The sequence below is a fragment of the Nicotiana tabacum genome, chromosome 8 (assembly GCF_000715075.1).
Source record: "Nicotiana tabacum cultivar K326 chromosome 8, ASM71507v2, whole genome shotgun sequence".
NCBI lineage: Eukaryota > Viridiplantae > Streptophyta > Magnoliopsida > Solanales > Solanaceae > Nicotiana > Nicotiana tabacum.
The window spans coordinates 108,654,780-108,672,408 of record NC_134087.1 but is presented as its reverse complement, the minus strand read 5'-3'; the positions used below and the strand labels follow the sequence as shown (position 1 = coordinate 108,672,408).

The window sequence follows — 17,629 nt, the reverse complement described above, 5'->3', positions numbered from 1 at the left end:
TTTAAGTGCTTAAATTATATTAAAACTAGTTAGAGGAATTGTAAAAGACCAAATTTCACTTACGTGAATTTAGAGCGGATTACTTGACCGTTAATGGAAATTGTATTACATTGTGTATTAGCCTTGTAATAATGTTTAAGTCAAATTCTTATAAAATATCCTCATTTCTTGTGGAGTGTACCGAACGCCTCAACAATAGAATAGATGCATCTATGGATCGTGCCGCATGTCCCTCGACATTGTATACGTTATTCTGGATCGTGCTGTACGACCTCGGCATAAATCATGCTTAATAATACTCGTAGCCTAATTATACTTGATATTATTTTATGGCTTGTGAGGTTACGATTATAAATGACCGGAATTTACTTGGAATTTATTAATTGTGAAAGAATTATTTATTCCTGCTTGTTAACGAGTTACTTTTATTGTTTATATAACCCATGCTTATTTAGAATTTCGGTATTTTATTGTAAGCCCATAGTAAGTGTCAGAGTCGACCCCTCGTCACTACTTCTTCGAGGTTAGACTAGATACTTACTGGGTACATATTATTTATGTACTTACGCTACACTTCTGCACTAACCGTGCAGGATCTGAGGCAAGTGCATCTGGTTATCATCCTAGTGTGCACTCCTGATACTTCGAGACTTTGCGGTGAGCTGCCTTCCGAGCCCGTTCTACCGCACCTATAGTCTTTCTTTTGTATTTTCTTTCTCTCTACTTTATTTCAGACAATAGTTTAGTATTTTGTATATTATGCTAGTAGCACATACACTTGTGACACCAGGTCTAGAAAATTATGCTAGTAGACACTTGATGATTTATGGGTACTTATTTCACCATATGTGTTCTTCAAATCGTTTACTCTTCATTTTATTAAATATCTCACTCCTTATTTCTCTAATAATTAAAAACCAACTATTTCTAAATTGTTAAAAGAAACTACTACATGGTTAGTTCACTATTGGCTTGTCTAGCGGTAATGTTGGGCGCCATTATGACCTATAGGAGAAATTGGTCCCGACACATTTTTCACCAATATCATCGTTATTATTTTACCATAGCTTCTATTACATTCTTATAGTGGCCCACTTAGTAGATAACAATCCTTAAGTTTGGAAAAATTTACCAAAAATATCCTTATGTTAACTTTTCTATCTTTTCTAATGCAGCTTTCTTTCTCACGTGCAATGCTTCTTTGTTTTATCTTTTAACTAGTTCCACATGAGCTCTTCAAAGAACAAAAGTAACTAACTTGACCGAGACCCACAGTACTCTCCATGTATAGTATTTGTGGATGTTTGAAATGTATAGTATTTGTGGATGTTTGAAAGGCTAATTTTCTTAGTTTGCTTTAAGTTCTTTATATTTTTAATGCGCTATTGTCAACGTCATATGCTACTACAAAATACAATTCTTTAGCCGCACTAAACGCCCAATTACTTTTGGAATCCACAATCAAGTTCTATTCTTGTTTGGCGATTTCAGTAAAATATCTCAAGATATCCCATGCTATGGACAACAACAATCTCAGAAGGATATTAAGAAATGGGTGCATTGATAAATCAAGAATCTGCAAAATGAACATGCTTAGTAATCGAATTATCAGATGAGTTTTCCTCGCACTTAAGTATTTCAAATGAACTAAATTTTTTAGATGATTAACCGGAGCACCCTCATAGTCTAACATCTTCATCAAGAGTCTAATATTACTCCACGACTTCAACACTTCAGCAGTTGACATTTGTTCTTTAAAGAGCTGCGAAAAGCAAAGAAAAATTATATATAAAATCCTCGTGACAATAGAAGATTTTATTAGAAAAAGATGGAAAAGTTAACAGAAGAATATTTCTGGTAAAGTTCTCTAAACACAAGTAAGGTTGCATGTTAAGTGAGATAGTATAATAATGTAAACAAAGTCGGTGTGAAACAATAGAAATGATATTGGTCAAAAACTCGTAAACATAAAATAGGGGAGGGTAGTGTGTATAGACCTTACCCCTACCCTGAGGTAGAGAGGCTGTTTCCAAATAGACCTCCGGCATCATTCCCTCCAAGAACTTCCCACCTTGCTCTTGGGGAGACTCGAACTCACAACCTCTTGGTTGGAAGCGGAGGTTGCTTACCATCAGAGCAACCCCTCTTGTCTAATATAGGGGTAAATCCGGTTTTAAAATGAAGTGAACTACGGGAAATTGGGAATGCTGGTAGGTGTCTGGGTGAGTCGGTGACGCTGCTCTGGGCCGCTTAAACTGATCCACCCATGTCTTCGTCTTATAATAAAATCTCCAAATTTCTATTTTCCCCCAATATAGACAGAGAAGTTCGGAGCTACCAGATCTCGCCACGTGTATAACACGCAACTAATCGGATGCAAACCTATTTATATTCCACTCTTTTATTCCATCTCACTTCCGCTCTTCCCCTATCCTTTCAATCTCTCTCTCCGCCGTTCCGTTCACTTCAAACCCTTCACCGGCGTTCGAAAACCCTAGGCCCTAATTTCTCCCATGTCCTATCAATCGTTTAGGGTTTAGCTCCGTAAGATCGTTATTTATTCTTATCCGTCAATTTATCTGATAAAAGTTAGATTCGGAGGAATGGCGAGTTCGACTACGAGCAATGTTTACATCCACGTCATCGAAGATGTCATCAGCAAGGTCCGTGATGAGTTCATCAACAACGGTGGTCCCGGAGAGAGTATCCTCAACGAGCTCCAAGGAGTAATTTCTCTTTTCTTTTTCAATCGAATTTTTCATTAATTAGCAAATTAATGACGCGATTTATGAAATTTGCAGAGGTTCTAGGGTTTAAATTTAGCTGATTGCAGATTAGTTACTATTCTAGTGGGTTTTTGTTGGTTGATCTGATTAGTAATTGGGTCTCTTTCTGGATCCAATTAGGTGAATTTAAGGGTTTTAAGTTTGATAGTTTAATGTCAATTTTTCAGTTATGGGAGATGAAAATGATGCATGCTGGGGCAATATTGGGTACAACAGAGAGGAATCCAGCTCCGAAAGGGACCCCTGGAGGTCCAATAACAACCCCTGTTCATGACCTTAATGTGCCTTATGAAGGCACTGAGGAGTATGAAACTCCCACTGCCGATATTCTGTTTCCTCCAGTGAGTACCCGATTTTACTAGCTATTGAAAAGCAAGCAACTCTTGGGGGCTCATAAATTGACACATGTATATTCTCCACTTGCAGACTCCATTGCAGACTCCGTTGCCTGGTACCGCCCAGACACCGCTACCTGGAACAGTGCAGACACCCCTCCCGGGAACTGCCCAAACACCTCTTCCTGGAACAGCAGATAGCAGCTCAATGTATAATATTCCTACAGGTGGCAGTACTCCCTTTACACCTAATGAGTACTCTTCTTTGAATGATACTGGTGGTGCAACTCAGTTGAAAGGCGGTCCAGGGAGACCTAGCCCATTTATGGTAGGCATTTTAACTATCTCCTTGCTGTATTCTGTACAAAGGTTATCAATCTGCTTTGTAAGATGCATGTGGTTTTGTAAGATTTATGTTTGCCACATGCACACATTTAGTTTTTCTAATAGGATGATTTGATGGCCTTTCACATTTTCCTGTTGCTGCAAGTATTTTGATTTCCAGATAAGTATGGTATTGAAAATGTTTGCTTTGACTTGTGCAGCAACCACCCTCCCCTTGGTTGAATCAAAGGCCTCCCCTTGATGTTAATGTTGGTGAGGAAAATATTTAAATATATTCCATGGAAGCAAGCATTTTGATGCATTACGTATATTAAGCGTTAGTTGCCTTCCTCCTGCTGCAGCTTATGTTGAAGGACGAGAAGAAGTTGATCGCGGAGCTTCTCAGCAACCCATGACTCAGGTGAAATGTTATGCTTCTATATACTTGCTAAAGAAAGAAAGGCTACATGTCGTCTTTCTTCTAGTAACTTGTGTCACATGATGTTCTTGTTTAACACACATACACACACACATATTATATATTACTCTCTCTGTTTCAATTTAAATGACACACTTTCCTTATTAGTTTGTTCTAAAAAGAATGACACATTTCTACAATTGAAAATAATTTAACTTTAAACTTTTCATTTTACCCACTTTACCCTTAATGAGAAGCTTTTATAGTCACACAAATGTCATGGCTCCAAAAAGCTTTTGCCCCTTAAACTCTTAGGACCACATGTTTCAAAAGTTTTTTTTTTTTCTTAAACTTTGTGTCAAGTCAAACTACCTCATCTAAATTGAAACGGAGAGAGTATATATACTAATCTTGAATTTACACCTGGAACATTTCCTCACAAGTAGACATGCAAGCAAGAGCAACTAAAAGCAAAATAGTCCACTTTTTTTCAGCATGCCATTCTCAAAGTTTAAAGATAATCCTTCTTTCCCTAGAAACTCCCAAACTGATTTTGTAATATTTTGTGGAACTTGTACAGTTGCTTATCTTGGGAGTTCAAAGAGGATCCCTGCCCTTCTCATATAACCCTTTTCTTCTTGTTAGAAAGCTTTCTTAGCTCTTGTCACTGTAATAACTATAAGATGGTGAGGAACATGAGGTTGTTTAGCTGCTGATCGGGCTTGCATAACTTTTAGGTAGAATTTGTTTATCAGCCTTGTTTTATTGCTTTTATTGGTCTCAAAGCAAAAATTAGTAATTTTGCTAGTTAGTAAATGTATTGCTGCCTAATACATAATTTTGAATCAGAATGTTGCCGTGTATTGGACACATGTTTTATGTTCTTTAGGGTAGGGAAAAGGGAGTAGGTGTTTGATACTCTGTCCGCATAATATTGAGTTCACGTCATCATGTTGGATGTAATTGAGTATTATGTATATAGCTCCAGGGAAGGAAATATTCGAGTGTGATTTGAATCTAGCAATTCTCAACCCTCATGTATGCACAAGACACGTCTATTTATGCATTAAGTCAATGTCCTCTACCATTGAATTTGCCCTTTCCCTTGGCTTTGCGCGTAACTTAGTGCCTCTACAAAACATGTTACCTTTGGTTCAGAGTTGGTCTTGATGTCAGCTAAATTGCAGGACTTCTTTATGACGGCTGCTGGAAAGCGGAAAAGGGAAGATTTTGCATCTCAATATAACAATGGGGGATACATACCTCAACAGGATGGTGCTGCAGACTCAATATATGACATCATGAAGGCAGGGCTTTGCTTATTCACTGAATGAGATACTTGCATATATTTCAAACCTATGATATTAACTCTTGGATAACTATAGCAAACAAGACTTGTGATCATATGAGAACTATTGCTGCAGAGAGCATTTGTTTGATGGAAATAAAGAGGGGCCAAGGTTATTTAAATGTAGGCGGGAAGGACTTGTACTTGTATGGTTAAACAATGTAACACTGTACAGCCACTGGTCGCTCTTTGTCATAGTGGTTGAGGGAGTCTTTTCACACTACTAAGTCAAGAGGTCAAGGCTGGTACAACCGGACAAACATGTAACAGTGTACAACCCTAAATGTTTAAATATAAGCTCCTCCGAATGGGTAAAACTTGTGATTTTGCACATCCAGCTTTGCTTTGTTCTCTAGCAGTTCTGATGTCTCTTGGTTGCTGTGATGTCTTGAATTCATCAAAATGTTTCAATCAATCAACTCGGCCTCAAATCCAAACTAGTTTGGATGTATCCCTTGTAACCATTGTACCCTATCTAGCCTAATTCATTTCACTGTAGGTGATTTCTTCCATCTGCTTAATTCTTGGTGGATAGAGCCACCCGGGTACCTATGCTGATGGGAGGTAGCAGGTACGTAGCAGGTACCTGGTGGATAGTCAAGGTGCATGCAATGTTGGGACCGATTTATCTCTAACTAGAGTGTAGCAACAACTAAACCTTAATTCAAAAACAACTAAACCTTAATTCCTACTAATTAGTATTGCCTATTGTCTCTGTTGCTTCTATTTTGTTCTTTACTTAGCTATTGATTTCGACAAAATTGTAGGACTTTTAGAACAACAATTTACCATGTTATTTTAGGTCTAACTTGTCCCATTTTAACACCTTACATTGGACATGTGCATTTTATCACAGAAGACATTTGCTCTTTTATCATCTGTGTGTTGCTTGCACCTTCTGTAGAATATGATATCCAATCTCTTACCTATAATAAAATATCCAATCTTGTATGGCGACACATTCACTTTTAAATACTAGGTGAAATATGTTTTATATTTATGGATGTAAAAACCTCCCCTTTTTCCTGCTTTTCATCCCTGCTTCTCGTTTGGGTTAGGTTGGGGGTGGAAAGAGAAGTTGGTTGGTTACTTGGTCAATATCACGAGTCATTTTTTGGAAGATTTACTCCTACAAGGCGAACATAGTGGAGAGTGGAGTTGCTGACATTGTTAAGAATAGAGCTCTTGGTGCGGAATTTTAAAATTAGAGGATTAGCTTAGTGGTGCCCTACTTGTCTGATTAGTTGCACTGCAACTCGTGATACCCTTTTGAATTATGTTTCTATTTTCCAAATTAAAATACCAACCTATAATAAGAACAAGATGTATTGGTTTGTCCTATACAGGCTGGTGAAGGCAACACTATTCAGCTTGAGTTGGTGACCTCTATCCAGGCTGCTGCTTCTAGAATTCCTCAAGTTGATGGTCCAACTGACCACTACGACGAAGCGCTTTCGACACCCAATGTGAGTTTTTCTTCTTTTATGTATCATCGTCATCCAAAGGCATATTCACATGCTATACAAAGGTCCTGTGTTTGTCCTATTTTTTCAAGGCGTAGCTACCCTCTTGATTGCACATATGGCATTTTAATTGTACTTTTCATCCATGTGGTATGTATCTGTTTTTGTTTCGTTGTGGCATTTTAATTTTTTTGGGTGCTTTGAAAGCTTCCTTTCACACAAAATGAATTCAAATGCCTTTGAATTTTGAACTATGTTGCTCGGATCCTTCAAAATTTTTGTTGTACTCGTGTTGATCCGACACTATTTGGGTGTGGGTGTGGGATCCGAACTAGATTTGGCCTACCTAACTTGGGTGCTTTGACGACGGCCAAGAAGTATAGTTTCATTTGGTATTTGGTTTGATTTAGGGATTCTCTCTCACACACATTTGCACACATATGTCGTGATATACATTTTCGGCGATATCCCAACACCCACACCGTTACCTGTACTTCGATCTGTGTCCCCGAATTCTAAAATTTATATGAGGAAGAATCTGACCCCTGGATGTGCAGCCGTATTGGATACCTGCACCCGTATCCTAGCAACATAGGGTTTTAAAGGTATTTTCAGTGCTTAAGGGAGAACATGTGGATAAAGGGCTTATTTCAATGAGATACAGTAACATATGCATGTTTTTTCTTTTGAATGAAATAGCATATACATGTATTTAAATAGGATAGCATTGAGTCAAGTATTCTACTGAGTAAGGCATGCTTGGGTTGGTTTGGAGCTGCGCCAAGACACTGCAGACCTTAGTTATTATGCAAAATAATTCACCAAGTGTCCCTTTTAAGGGGTGGTGTTCAACTTGTCCCTGTTTTTAAAAGTGGTGCAACTACTGATCCAGCAGGAAAAATCCAACAAAACTTCTTCTTCCTCCTCCTTCCACACTGATTTTGGATGAAAAATGCATGGTTGTATAGAACTTCAGATATGAATTTTAGACGACTTTACTCTCATAAAATGGGACCCTCTTATCTCTACTTGATTTGCCCATCCAAACTACCTGACCTTTCTGCTTAAAGGCCAAAATTTTCTGTATCTAAGAATTCAAGCCAAAAGTATGTTCTATAGAGCGGTGGTTAAACCTGCCATGTTGTATGGGGCTGAGTGTTGGCCAGTCAAGAATTCACATATCCATAAGATGAAGTAGCAGAAATGAGGATGTTGAGATGGATATGTGGGCACACTAGGCTGGATAAGATTAGGAATGAAGATATTCAGAAGAGGGTGGGCATGGCTCCAGTGGACGACAAGATGTGGGAAGCGCGACTTAGATGGTTCGGACACGTGCAGAGGAGAATCCTAGATGCTCCGGTTAGGAGGTGTGAGCAGTTGGCTTTGACAAGTACGAGAACAAGTAGAGGGCGGCCCAAGAAGTATTGGGGTGAGGTGATCAGACAGGACATGGCGCGGCTCCAGATTTCCGAGGACATGGCTCTTGATAGGAAGGTGTGGAGGTCGAGCATTAGGGTTGTAGGTTAAAGGGTAGTCGAGCAACTTTCATCTTTGTCCCGGTTTCCCTCTTTGCACCGACGAGTATGATAGTGTTTTGTTTAGCACTGCTAGCGATTTATGTTGTGTTTCACACCTTTGCATAATATTTGTGTTACTGCTTTTCCATTTATTTGTTGTCTCTCACGTTGCTGATTATTTTTTGGGTTTTGTTGTCATAGATCTATTGTATCTGAGCTGAGGGTCTCCCGGAAATAGCCTCTCTACCCCCTCTAGGGTAGGGGTAAGGTCTGCGTACACTCTACTCTCCCCAGACCCCACCCCACCCCCACTGGTGGGATTTTACTGGGTTGTTGTTGTTGTTGTAAGAATTCAAGCCAATGTAAACTAATGCTGTTTTCTTTTTACTTGTAAAAAAGCAAAAGAAACTAATTTTGTTTTCATAAGAACAGTATGCCCTGATCCATTATGGTTGACCTAATTTCTGTTTAGTTTGACCAGGACGAAAACCTTCATTTCCTTCAATGGCGAAGCGCACTATATCAGAAAGCAATTCTATTATTAAAGGGCAGTCAGAATTTGATGTGCAATCTCATAACCTTTCACGTCTTCCTTCTATTTTCTTATACAAAGTCAAATATAACAAATTATTGAAACTCTTCTCTCTTAACCTACGTGAAAAGTCACATGGTTATACAAATGATGAAGTGAGTAAATAAATAACTAATGTTACTCTATTCTACTTTTGACTGAGATATGTCCTTTTTCACGAATAATTAGCTGCCACATCCATTCCTAGATTCTGTCGTCAGTTCTGGACTATGATCAACTAATAGATAGAAGTGTTGGCTAGTGTGCATGTTTCTGACTCCTGTCTGCATAGATAATGTTTTGAATAACAAATATAATCTGTGTTTACTATTGTGCCTATCCTATAATGTATAATGCTTGTGGAAGCTTTCTATCTCTTTTATTGGAGTGAAGATGAGAACTTCCTTACTCTTCTCATTGTCATATTTATTTGACAAACATGAAATCTGATGGCTTTTGAATGGTATTTTAGTAACCTTATTTATTTTTTCCCAACTTGAAGATCTATGGTTATCAAGGGGTGGTCAATGAAGACTATAATATTGTCAACACACCAGCACCAAATGGTAATTTATTCTCAGGTACATAGTCTTTATGGCTATAATTTATCCTCCTTCTGATGCTGCTGCAACCTCTTCATTGCATCCTTTAGATATGCAAGCGCCTACTCCTGCTCCTGTCCTTCAGAATGATGATGTTGATGATGATGATGAGCCCTTGAATGAAAACGATGACGATGATTTTGATGATGTGGACCAAGGGGAGGATCTAAACACAGCGCATCTAGTTTTGGCTCAGTTTGACAAGGTTAAGATATCCTTTTTGTTAATGTATTGAATGGAAAATTTTGTATGCCCCATTCTGTTGTTTATCATGAAGTGTCGTATCAGTCTTGATGTGCTACAAAGCTGACTTGATACAAGCTTCTGTAGGTGACACGTACAAAGAGCAGGTGGAAATGCACCCTTAAGGATGGCATAATGCACATAAATAATAAAGACATTCTTTTCAATAAGGTTGGATTTAGAACCTTTTGTTCTGATTTGCATTTTATTTTATTTGGTAAAAGGTCCCTTGTCTTTGTTACTGTTATTTTTATCCTTGAGTTGATCTATTTGGTTCATTGGTTACTTGTCCAGGCAACTGGAGAGTTTGACTTCTGAGGCAATTGAAGGAAAATCTAATTTGGCAGTAAAGGAGCTCAAATTCAAGAACCGACCAAGCTGATTACTTATTTTGTTGTTGGCATTTTAATGAAAGTTAAAACTCCAGGAGACTAAGTTGCTTAATGCTCATTGCTAGAGAAGTTTTTTGGTTGGCCGAGTGTATATATATAGTAAAAGAGCTGCTGCTTGGCCATATGGATTACTTGTTGAGCTTTTGAACTTGATCTGAGAGGAATGTATAATTTTCCTGTGTTGTACGCTTTTGGAACATCTTGGCTAATTTAATACCAGTGGTATCTTTCTTTTCTCGTCTATGTTGTTTTAGCTGAACTGCGCTCATGATACCCCAAGGATAGTTCCATGAACTGTGTACTTCTTGGATCAGTCATGCTGATATATTCCCAATTTGCATGTGTTGTGATATGTGACTTGTGACAATTGAGTTTGATTGCAGCTCTTACTGATGTTTGGGAGGAAGGTTGGATTTCGATGAAGCGTAATGTTCTCCATTCATCTGTTGGGACACAGTTTATTACCTTATCGTACGTTTACTGTGGTTAAAACGGCTACCTTATAATTCATTACCTCTGTGCTAGCAATTGGAAATTATAGAAGAAAAAACTTTGAAATAGGTCAAGCCTTCAGCCTGTTGGTAATTTTATCGGGAAAAGTTATTCACACCTACATGACGTCTCTTTACTGCACATGCATCTCTAATCTAATAGTAAATTGACGTGGCTTAGTGTAAACATTGATTACTATATCCCCTAGTGTAAGCCACTCGGCTGTGAATTAATGGACCTCGCTTTCCTTTTGACTTTGATTTATTTATAGTTAAATGTTTGGATAATGAAAATCCATGCGGAAGGCGTTAATTTGCAGCACTGGTGAAGATTGGTTAACTTGGGGAGAAAAAATGAAACGAAAATGAAGAGGAATTCACCGTAATATTTAAGATGCTATCTCTTTTAAAGGTAAGATATTAAAAAATTTGCCCTCACATTTTTATCAAGTAATGATCATCCAGTTGGTTTCCAAAACATGGTGACTTTATTAATGACGGCAAGGTGGAGGCAAAGTTTCCTCTCAAACAGTTAGGAAGCTAAGAAAGACCTTTGCACCTAAAAATAGTTGCATGATTTACCCAAAATCAGATGAAATACAAAGAAGAAGAAAAGATATGCTTACAAGGTAAACAAAACAAAGAGACTACGCGATCCTTAACCTCTTACTATTATGTAAGAGGGAAAGATTCGACTTATTAATAACATAAGAAAAGAAAAAATTCACATTAGTTTGGAAAGTAGTACGTCTAATTCACCAGGTTATACAATTGCAGGACCAATTCATTAACTATAAACCTCAACGCCCCGAGTTGGCAAGGGCACATTGTGACTGAAACAAGGCGAAAATGGTCGAAGGTTCTGTATATGTCCCTACGGCAGGATGTTGCCATCCAGCTTTCTCCAAAGGAGCATTATTTTCCTGAACGAGATGTTTGGCTGTTCCATTTATAATGATATCATCACATTCACACTTGACATTTTCATCTAGAGATGTGCTAGAAAATATAAGTGGAGATAACAAAGGAATGGCACAATGAGAGGAAGCTTCTTCCATGAAATTGGAAGGTACTCTGAAATTACCATCCACATTCATCTTATCTTCTAGTTGTAGAGAAGAGGGTGCTTTCTTCTGTAACCTGGTACAAGACACCCCCTCTTTCTTGCTTGCTTCCATTTCTCATACAATAATTATTTCTCGAGTCTTAGCTATCATAGTGGAAAGAAAAAAGTGTTTGATGAAGAGCTAAATATGTTTAATAAGAAAGGAGCGAGAATAGAGGGGGAAGAAAGAGAGTTGTTGTTACTGTATTTCTATGGAGCGGAAAGCATGGGGTCGGTTATAGATATTCTATTTTTCTTTCCACGGTTATGATTTGTGAATATTAAAAGGAGAGGAAATAAGAGCAGTTACATGTAACGGTCATTTTAATCTAGTGAATATTTACAAGTTTTCGTCATCACTTTACGTGGCTAGCTATTGTTGTTATCGTTTATAAATTTTGTGGTTCACTTAGGGTTTGGTACTTAAAAAACAGGACATTGCACATATATTTGCAACTCCTTGTTCATAGTCTGTGTTCTCTGCCTTTGGCATCAGAGTCTGGAACCTAAATAACAAGTTTTTGGACTCAAGAGATCAAAATAGGTGCGAAAAAGATAAAAAGATATGAGAACCGTTTTATATGTTAACGGTCAGTTACCGCGTTAACATATACATTTAGACCTCTCTATAACAGCATCCATATATAACAACACTTCTCTATAAAAGCCAAGTTTTTTTGGAACCAATTTTTATGTTATGTTATAACATATGTTCTCTATAACAACACTTCGCTATAACATCCAAAAATATTCGGAACAAACGAGGCTGTTATATAGAAGTTTGATTGTACTGCATATTATGACTGCATGATGATTAACAGTATAGCGCTATGTGTACAACTCATGTAATACATGTGCTATGTGAATAATGCATATAATACATGCGCTATATGGACATTTCACGTGCATAAGGAATTTATAAGGCTCGAATATTCATTCTTGAAAAAATCATTCTTGAGTTACTTTGAACCAATTTGCCTTTGTTCTTCAGCATCCTTTATACATCCCTTTATTTTCATCAATATGTACAAAGTTCTCTTCGAATCTTGCTATGATGTCTAATGAGCAAAAAATTAGGGTTGCGTAATACTGGGGCGGTGAGGCTGTGGTGGAGAATAACTTGGTGCGCTATAGTTGTTCTCCATAGTGTATTGTTAAGGTGCCACTCACATTGGAGTACCAGAAATTGGTATCTCTGATTTGTAAAAGAATGAGTGTGAGTAAATGTTCGGTTAGTCTTAAGGTAACTAGAAGATATATGTACTCGCTTACTTCACAAGGTGTGGTTTGTTATGCGGAGTTTAACATCGATGATAATGAAACTCTGCAAGATTTTTTGAGGACTCCGGATGAACACAAGGATGTTCTTGTGTTAAGCATACTGAAAATGTACGTAAAGTCGAAGACGTCAACAATATTGATATTCCGCAAACTACGGCTAAGACTCAACCATCTGGTGGTATTTTTTTAATCTGTTTTATCCAAACAGGTTCCGTATGAAAGAGTTTGGTTAGATCTAAAACTTTTCTCCACGGGTTTAACGAGCGATGACATAATTTCTTGCAAATGCAGTAGCATGGAGGATCACCAAGTATACAAACTTTACATACCGAGTGGTAAATTGTAATTTACCTTGTTGTAGTTAACTATTTATTTTATGTATAATAATAGTAATAACTCTTATATCTTTCGTAGATGTTACTAGCCAGATATGAATTTTACATGTTATGAATCAACCAACAGTTGGAATCTACCTAGCTACTTTTAGAGGGATAGGATCATTCTGGTCCATCCTCGAGTTATTAGTAATTTGATAATGTGCATCATAAGCTATCTACAAATTATGAATGATACGTTTAAACCTTAGAGTTAATATATTATGTTGAGATGTACAAAATATTAATTATTTGATTGGCTGTGCAGGGAAAATGAGAAACGTGACGGTCTTGTCCTAACTCAGCTGGGCGATGAAAATATTTTGAATCAGGATATGAAAAATGCACAGAGTGGGGAAGATGACAGTAATCAACGTTGATGAGTCAGGCGATGAAGCACCATTCTCTGATAAGAGCGACGATGAGGAACCACACTTCACATATGAGAGTGACAATGAGCAACTGGATTTGACGATGGAGCATATGATGCCACCACTCAGCATACTCCGTATATGCATACTTCACCTACTGTTAGACCAACGATGTACGAGTTGCGTGTGCCCTTTTATTCAAGGAAGATTTCCTACCTTGATCACTTGCCAAGTATGTCGAATGTGGATGACCTCACAAGAAATATTGATGACATTCGTATAGAAATGCGAGATGAAAGTAGACCAATAGAGCTTTGCAAAAAGATGCTTTTCAATGACAAGGCTCGCCTCAGTAGGGTGGTGCAAATTTACAGCTTAAAGAAACTGTTGTGAGATCGAGGTTGCTGATTCATCTAAAAAAAACATATAAGATAGCTTGTCATGGATGGGACCAAGGTTGTAAGTGGATGCTGCGTGGTATAAAGTTGAAAACCAATATGTGGGTGGTGGGAAAATACATTGGCAAGCATACTTATAATATGGACATATCCAATGGGAATTATTTTAACTTGAACATTGATTTGATTTCCCTTATCTTGATTTTACACATTGAATAATCCATAAGGTACAAGGTAAAAGAGTGTATAACATTCATTGCGCAGGTATATGGGTGTACCATTACCAAAAGAAATGTATTTCTCTGGTGTAAATGTGCATTTGAGATTATTTATGGCAACTGGGATAAGTCATTTGCGGCTCTTCCAAGGTACATGGCTGCTTTGCAACACTTTAATCTCGGGACAGTTGTTGAGTGGAAGCACGACAGACATCCTGACATTCCACAAAACATATTTAGATATATGTTCTGGTATTTAAACCATTCATTGATGGTTTTGTTTATTGTCAGCCGAGAATCTCCATAGACGACATATATGTGTACGAGAGAAGTATAATATAAAGATGTTGATTGAGATGCTAGTGGCCAAATATTTTCCCTCGCCTTTGGTATTTGTTCCAATGAGAGTTAAGATACTTGAACATGGTTTTTAAACCACTTGAAGCAGCACGTTGTGAGATAAATGTTTAGGTATTTGTCTAATATCTGATCGGCATGCTAGGATTTTAAGGTCTGTGCGTACTTTGGATGAGTATGGCTACCACTGTTACTGTGTTAGGAACTTGAAGGCCAACTTCCAACGGGCTTATCCGAACAAGAGGTTATATGATATAATGTGGATAGCTGCAAGAGATCATCTAGCGAGGAAATTCTTAATGCGGATGGAATTAATTAGGCAGGAAGACGAAGGAGCTTATATTTGGTTGAGGAATCTTGAGATTAAGAAATGGACTATGCATAAGGATGGTGGAAGAAGATAGAGAATTTTGACTACTAATATCTAGGAGTCTTTTAATGGGTTGTTGAAGTCAACTTGTGGATTGACGCTCACTGCCATGGTGCAGATGTCATTCAAGCAGCTAGCGGAGATGTTCGTTGATAGATTACATAGTTCATCCTCCTTGGTTGAAAGGGGTGTTAAAATTATGCCAAATCCGATGCAACAGTTTGACCGTTATGAAAAGCGATCAATGTGGCATACATATATGCAATATTACAGTGACCAAAATATTTTTGAAGTTCGCACCAGATTGCATCAAGGCCGTGATAATAATACCTACACCATCAATGAGAGCACGCGATTATGTTCATGTGGTAAATGGACGATTTATCACATGCCATGCTCTCATGCCATGAAGTATTTTCAACATACTGGGTTTGCAACGACGAGGTATGTTGATAGAGAATATAGTGTGGATGTATAAGCAAACACCTATAGCAGGAACTTCTAACCAATGGCTTCTAAGTTTTATTTGCCGCATGAACCATTTGCAATAGTTTGTAACAAGGCATTTTTACGTCGTAGGGGAGTGCAAAAAAGAATGCGGATACTGAATCAAATGGATGTTGGGGATAACGTATACGCACGTAAATTTGGTCTATGTTCCCAAATAGGACACGATCATCGTAAATGTCCTACAGTCGGTTTGGGACACGGTGGCAATTCAGCTCGTGGTGGTAGTTCATCCAACATTGGCAGTTATTAGGCATATTATTAGTGTTTTTAGTAGTGTGTTTAGTAAGAACAAGTGTCTGTACTTGTGTGTTTGTAATATTAATGAAATAAAATTGTATTTCCAATAATGTTAACTCTAATTGGAACTTATCATTGAGAATTCTATATAAAATTTAAAAAATAATAAATTTTCTTCATCAACATCTTGTTCGCATCCGTCCGGACCCAGGGCATCATAATCTAGCCCCCATTTATAACACATTTTTCGTATTTTATCACTATCATCAATAAGAACACTTGTTTGGTTTCTACAACAATATGACACTCCAATGTCCAACATCTGTGGTAGATATTTTGGTAGGCCCTCCCACTCCACAACTATTGGGAAAACAGTATAATCAAGATCTCTATGCAATTTTTCATTCTCTAATAAAGCCCAATACTGATTCTAAGTCCCTTGGAGGTAGTTAAGATCATCTAGTACATGATGAAGGGGTAGTGCCTTTTCAATCTCTAAGGTCTCCTTCATCAAATGTTGAATAATTTTTGGTTTATCCATGTATGTGGAAGCTTAAAACGTAGCCGACAATGCTTGTGGTACAGCTAGCCCATGCCAACGACATAAGAACTCATAAGCGCAACTTAGGAAACCCACTGTAGGTTTTCACCCCATATTCGCACACTTTTAGGCTTTGTAGAATATGCATCCTCCCCATTAATGTGTCTTGCAATTTTTAGATCTATATGTATATTAATGACTTTATTGTCTAAGGGACGTAAAATACTATACCAGTTATCATCTACCAAATCAGTATAGCAATCTAGTATATATTATTTTTCAAGAAAATGATCAATTGTGTTCACTTTCTGACCCATGCCATGTGGATTTTTTTGAGCTAAATTCACCCTTTTGCCTCTTCTTTAACTATTTATTAAAGGTAAGTGACATTTTGGAAAAGCTTGGTTAAATGAATAACTTAAAAAAATTGGTTCTACTTATCAAGAATAAAAATGGAGGTAGTTCGACATGACGCATGTACATGATGCGCTATTTAAATGCACACCTTGTCTTTTCCACACGGCACACTTGTACGTGAAAAGGTTTGTACGCACTTGTACCGTAATAATTCGTTTACTAGTTTAACATGGCGCATATACAATATGCATTATGCAATAGTCCAGAAAAAATAGTAGAAATTAAATGCACGCCTTGTCTTGTCTAACTGAAAAGAACTGTATACATGTGTACCGTAATGATTCGTTTACTTGTTCAACATGACGCATGTACAATATGCGTAATGCAACAGTTCTGAAAAAGTAGAACAAATTAAATGCACACCCTGTTGAGAGGCGATGAGGGTCCTGGCGAGGGGTGCAACGATTACAATACCAACCCTAACTCCAAGGGTGCACGTCGACATGGAAACCCCGAACACCAAAATGAGAAATACGACAATAAGGGGACTCTTGAATGATACTGAAGCCATCGGCTCAGATGTGTCTGAGAATGCTGAACTATAGACCTTAATACTAACCTTACAACAACAGGCAAATGAACATAATGAGAGGATCGAACAGATCCCAACAGTTCCACTCATTATCAAGTGAATTAACTGATGATGTCCATCTCATTGAAGAAGTATTAGGCATGTGCCTAATAAAAGTTTCTTTGGTTTGGTAGCCAACCTTGTTGATTTGGTTTGGTTAGGTAGCCAACCTTGTTGAATTTCTTTGGTTTGGTAGCCAACTTTGTTAAATTGCGAAAAGTGTGTGTAAATTGTCAAATATTGTAGGCTTTAGAGAGTGAAGCTTTGGCTATAAAAGGAGAGCTTCAATTCTCATTTCTTCACACCAACAAAGAGAGAAAGAAAGAGTGAGGTTTCACAGACAGGGTATAAGAAAATAGTCTGTGAGGAAAATAGAGAGTGAGCGA

At 37.7% G+C, this 17,629-nt stretch overlaps 1 protein-coding gene across 1 annotated transcript; it reads left to right on the top strand.

The window, feature by feature from the left end:
- Positions 1-2,199: 2,199 nt before the first annotated feature.
- LOC107821560 (transcription initiation factor IIA large subunit-like) lies at positions 2,200-10,239 on the top strand. Its single transcript, XM_016647987.2, has 11 exons — positions 2,200-2,726; positions 2,954-3,127; positions 3,213-3,449; positions 3,667-3,718; positions 3,808-3,866; positions 5,051-5,170; positions 6,558-6,677; positions 9,268-9,331; positions 9,418-9,572; positions 9,698-9,781; positions 9,905-10,239. The coding sequence occupies exons 1-11, from the start codon at positions 2,604-2,606 to the stop codon at positions 9,926-9,928; spliced, it is 1,212 nt and encodes a 403-aa protein (XP_016503473.1). The 5' UTR covers positions 2,200-2,603; the 3' UTR covers positions 9,929-10,239.
- The last annotated feature ends 7,390 nt before the right edge of the window (positions 10,240-17,629 follow it).

Bases quoted from the DNA above. Each gene is read 5' to 3' on its own strand.
- LOC107821560 (XM_016647987.2), top strand. From the start codon at position 2,604: ATGGCGAGTTCGACTACGAGCAATGTTTACATCCACGTCATCGAAGAT. The intron at 2,727-2,953 runs GTAATTTCTCTT...TCAATTTTTCAG, and splicing joins TCCTCAACGAGCTCCAAGGA to TTATGGGAGATGAAAATGAT. The intron at 5,171-6,557 runs GCAGGGCTTTGC...TGTCCTATACAG, and splicing joins CAATATATGACATCATGAAG to GCTGGTGAAGGCAACACTAT.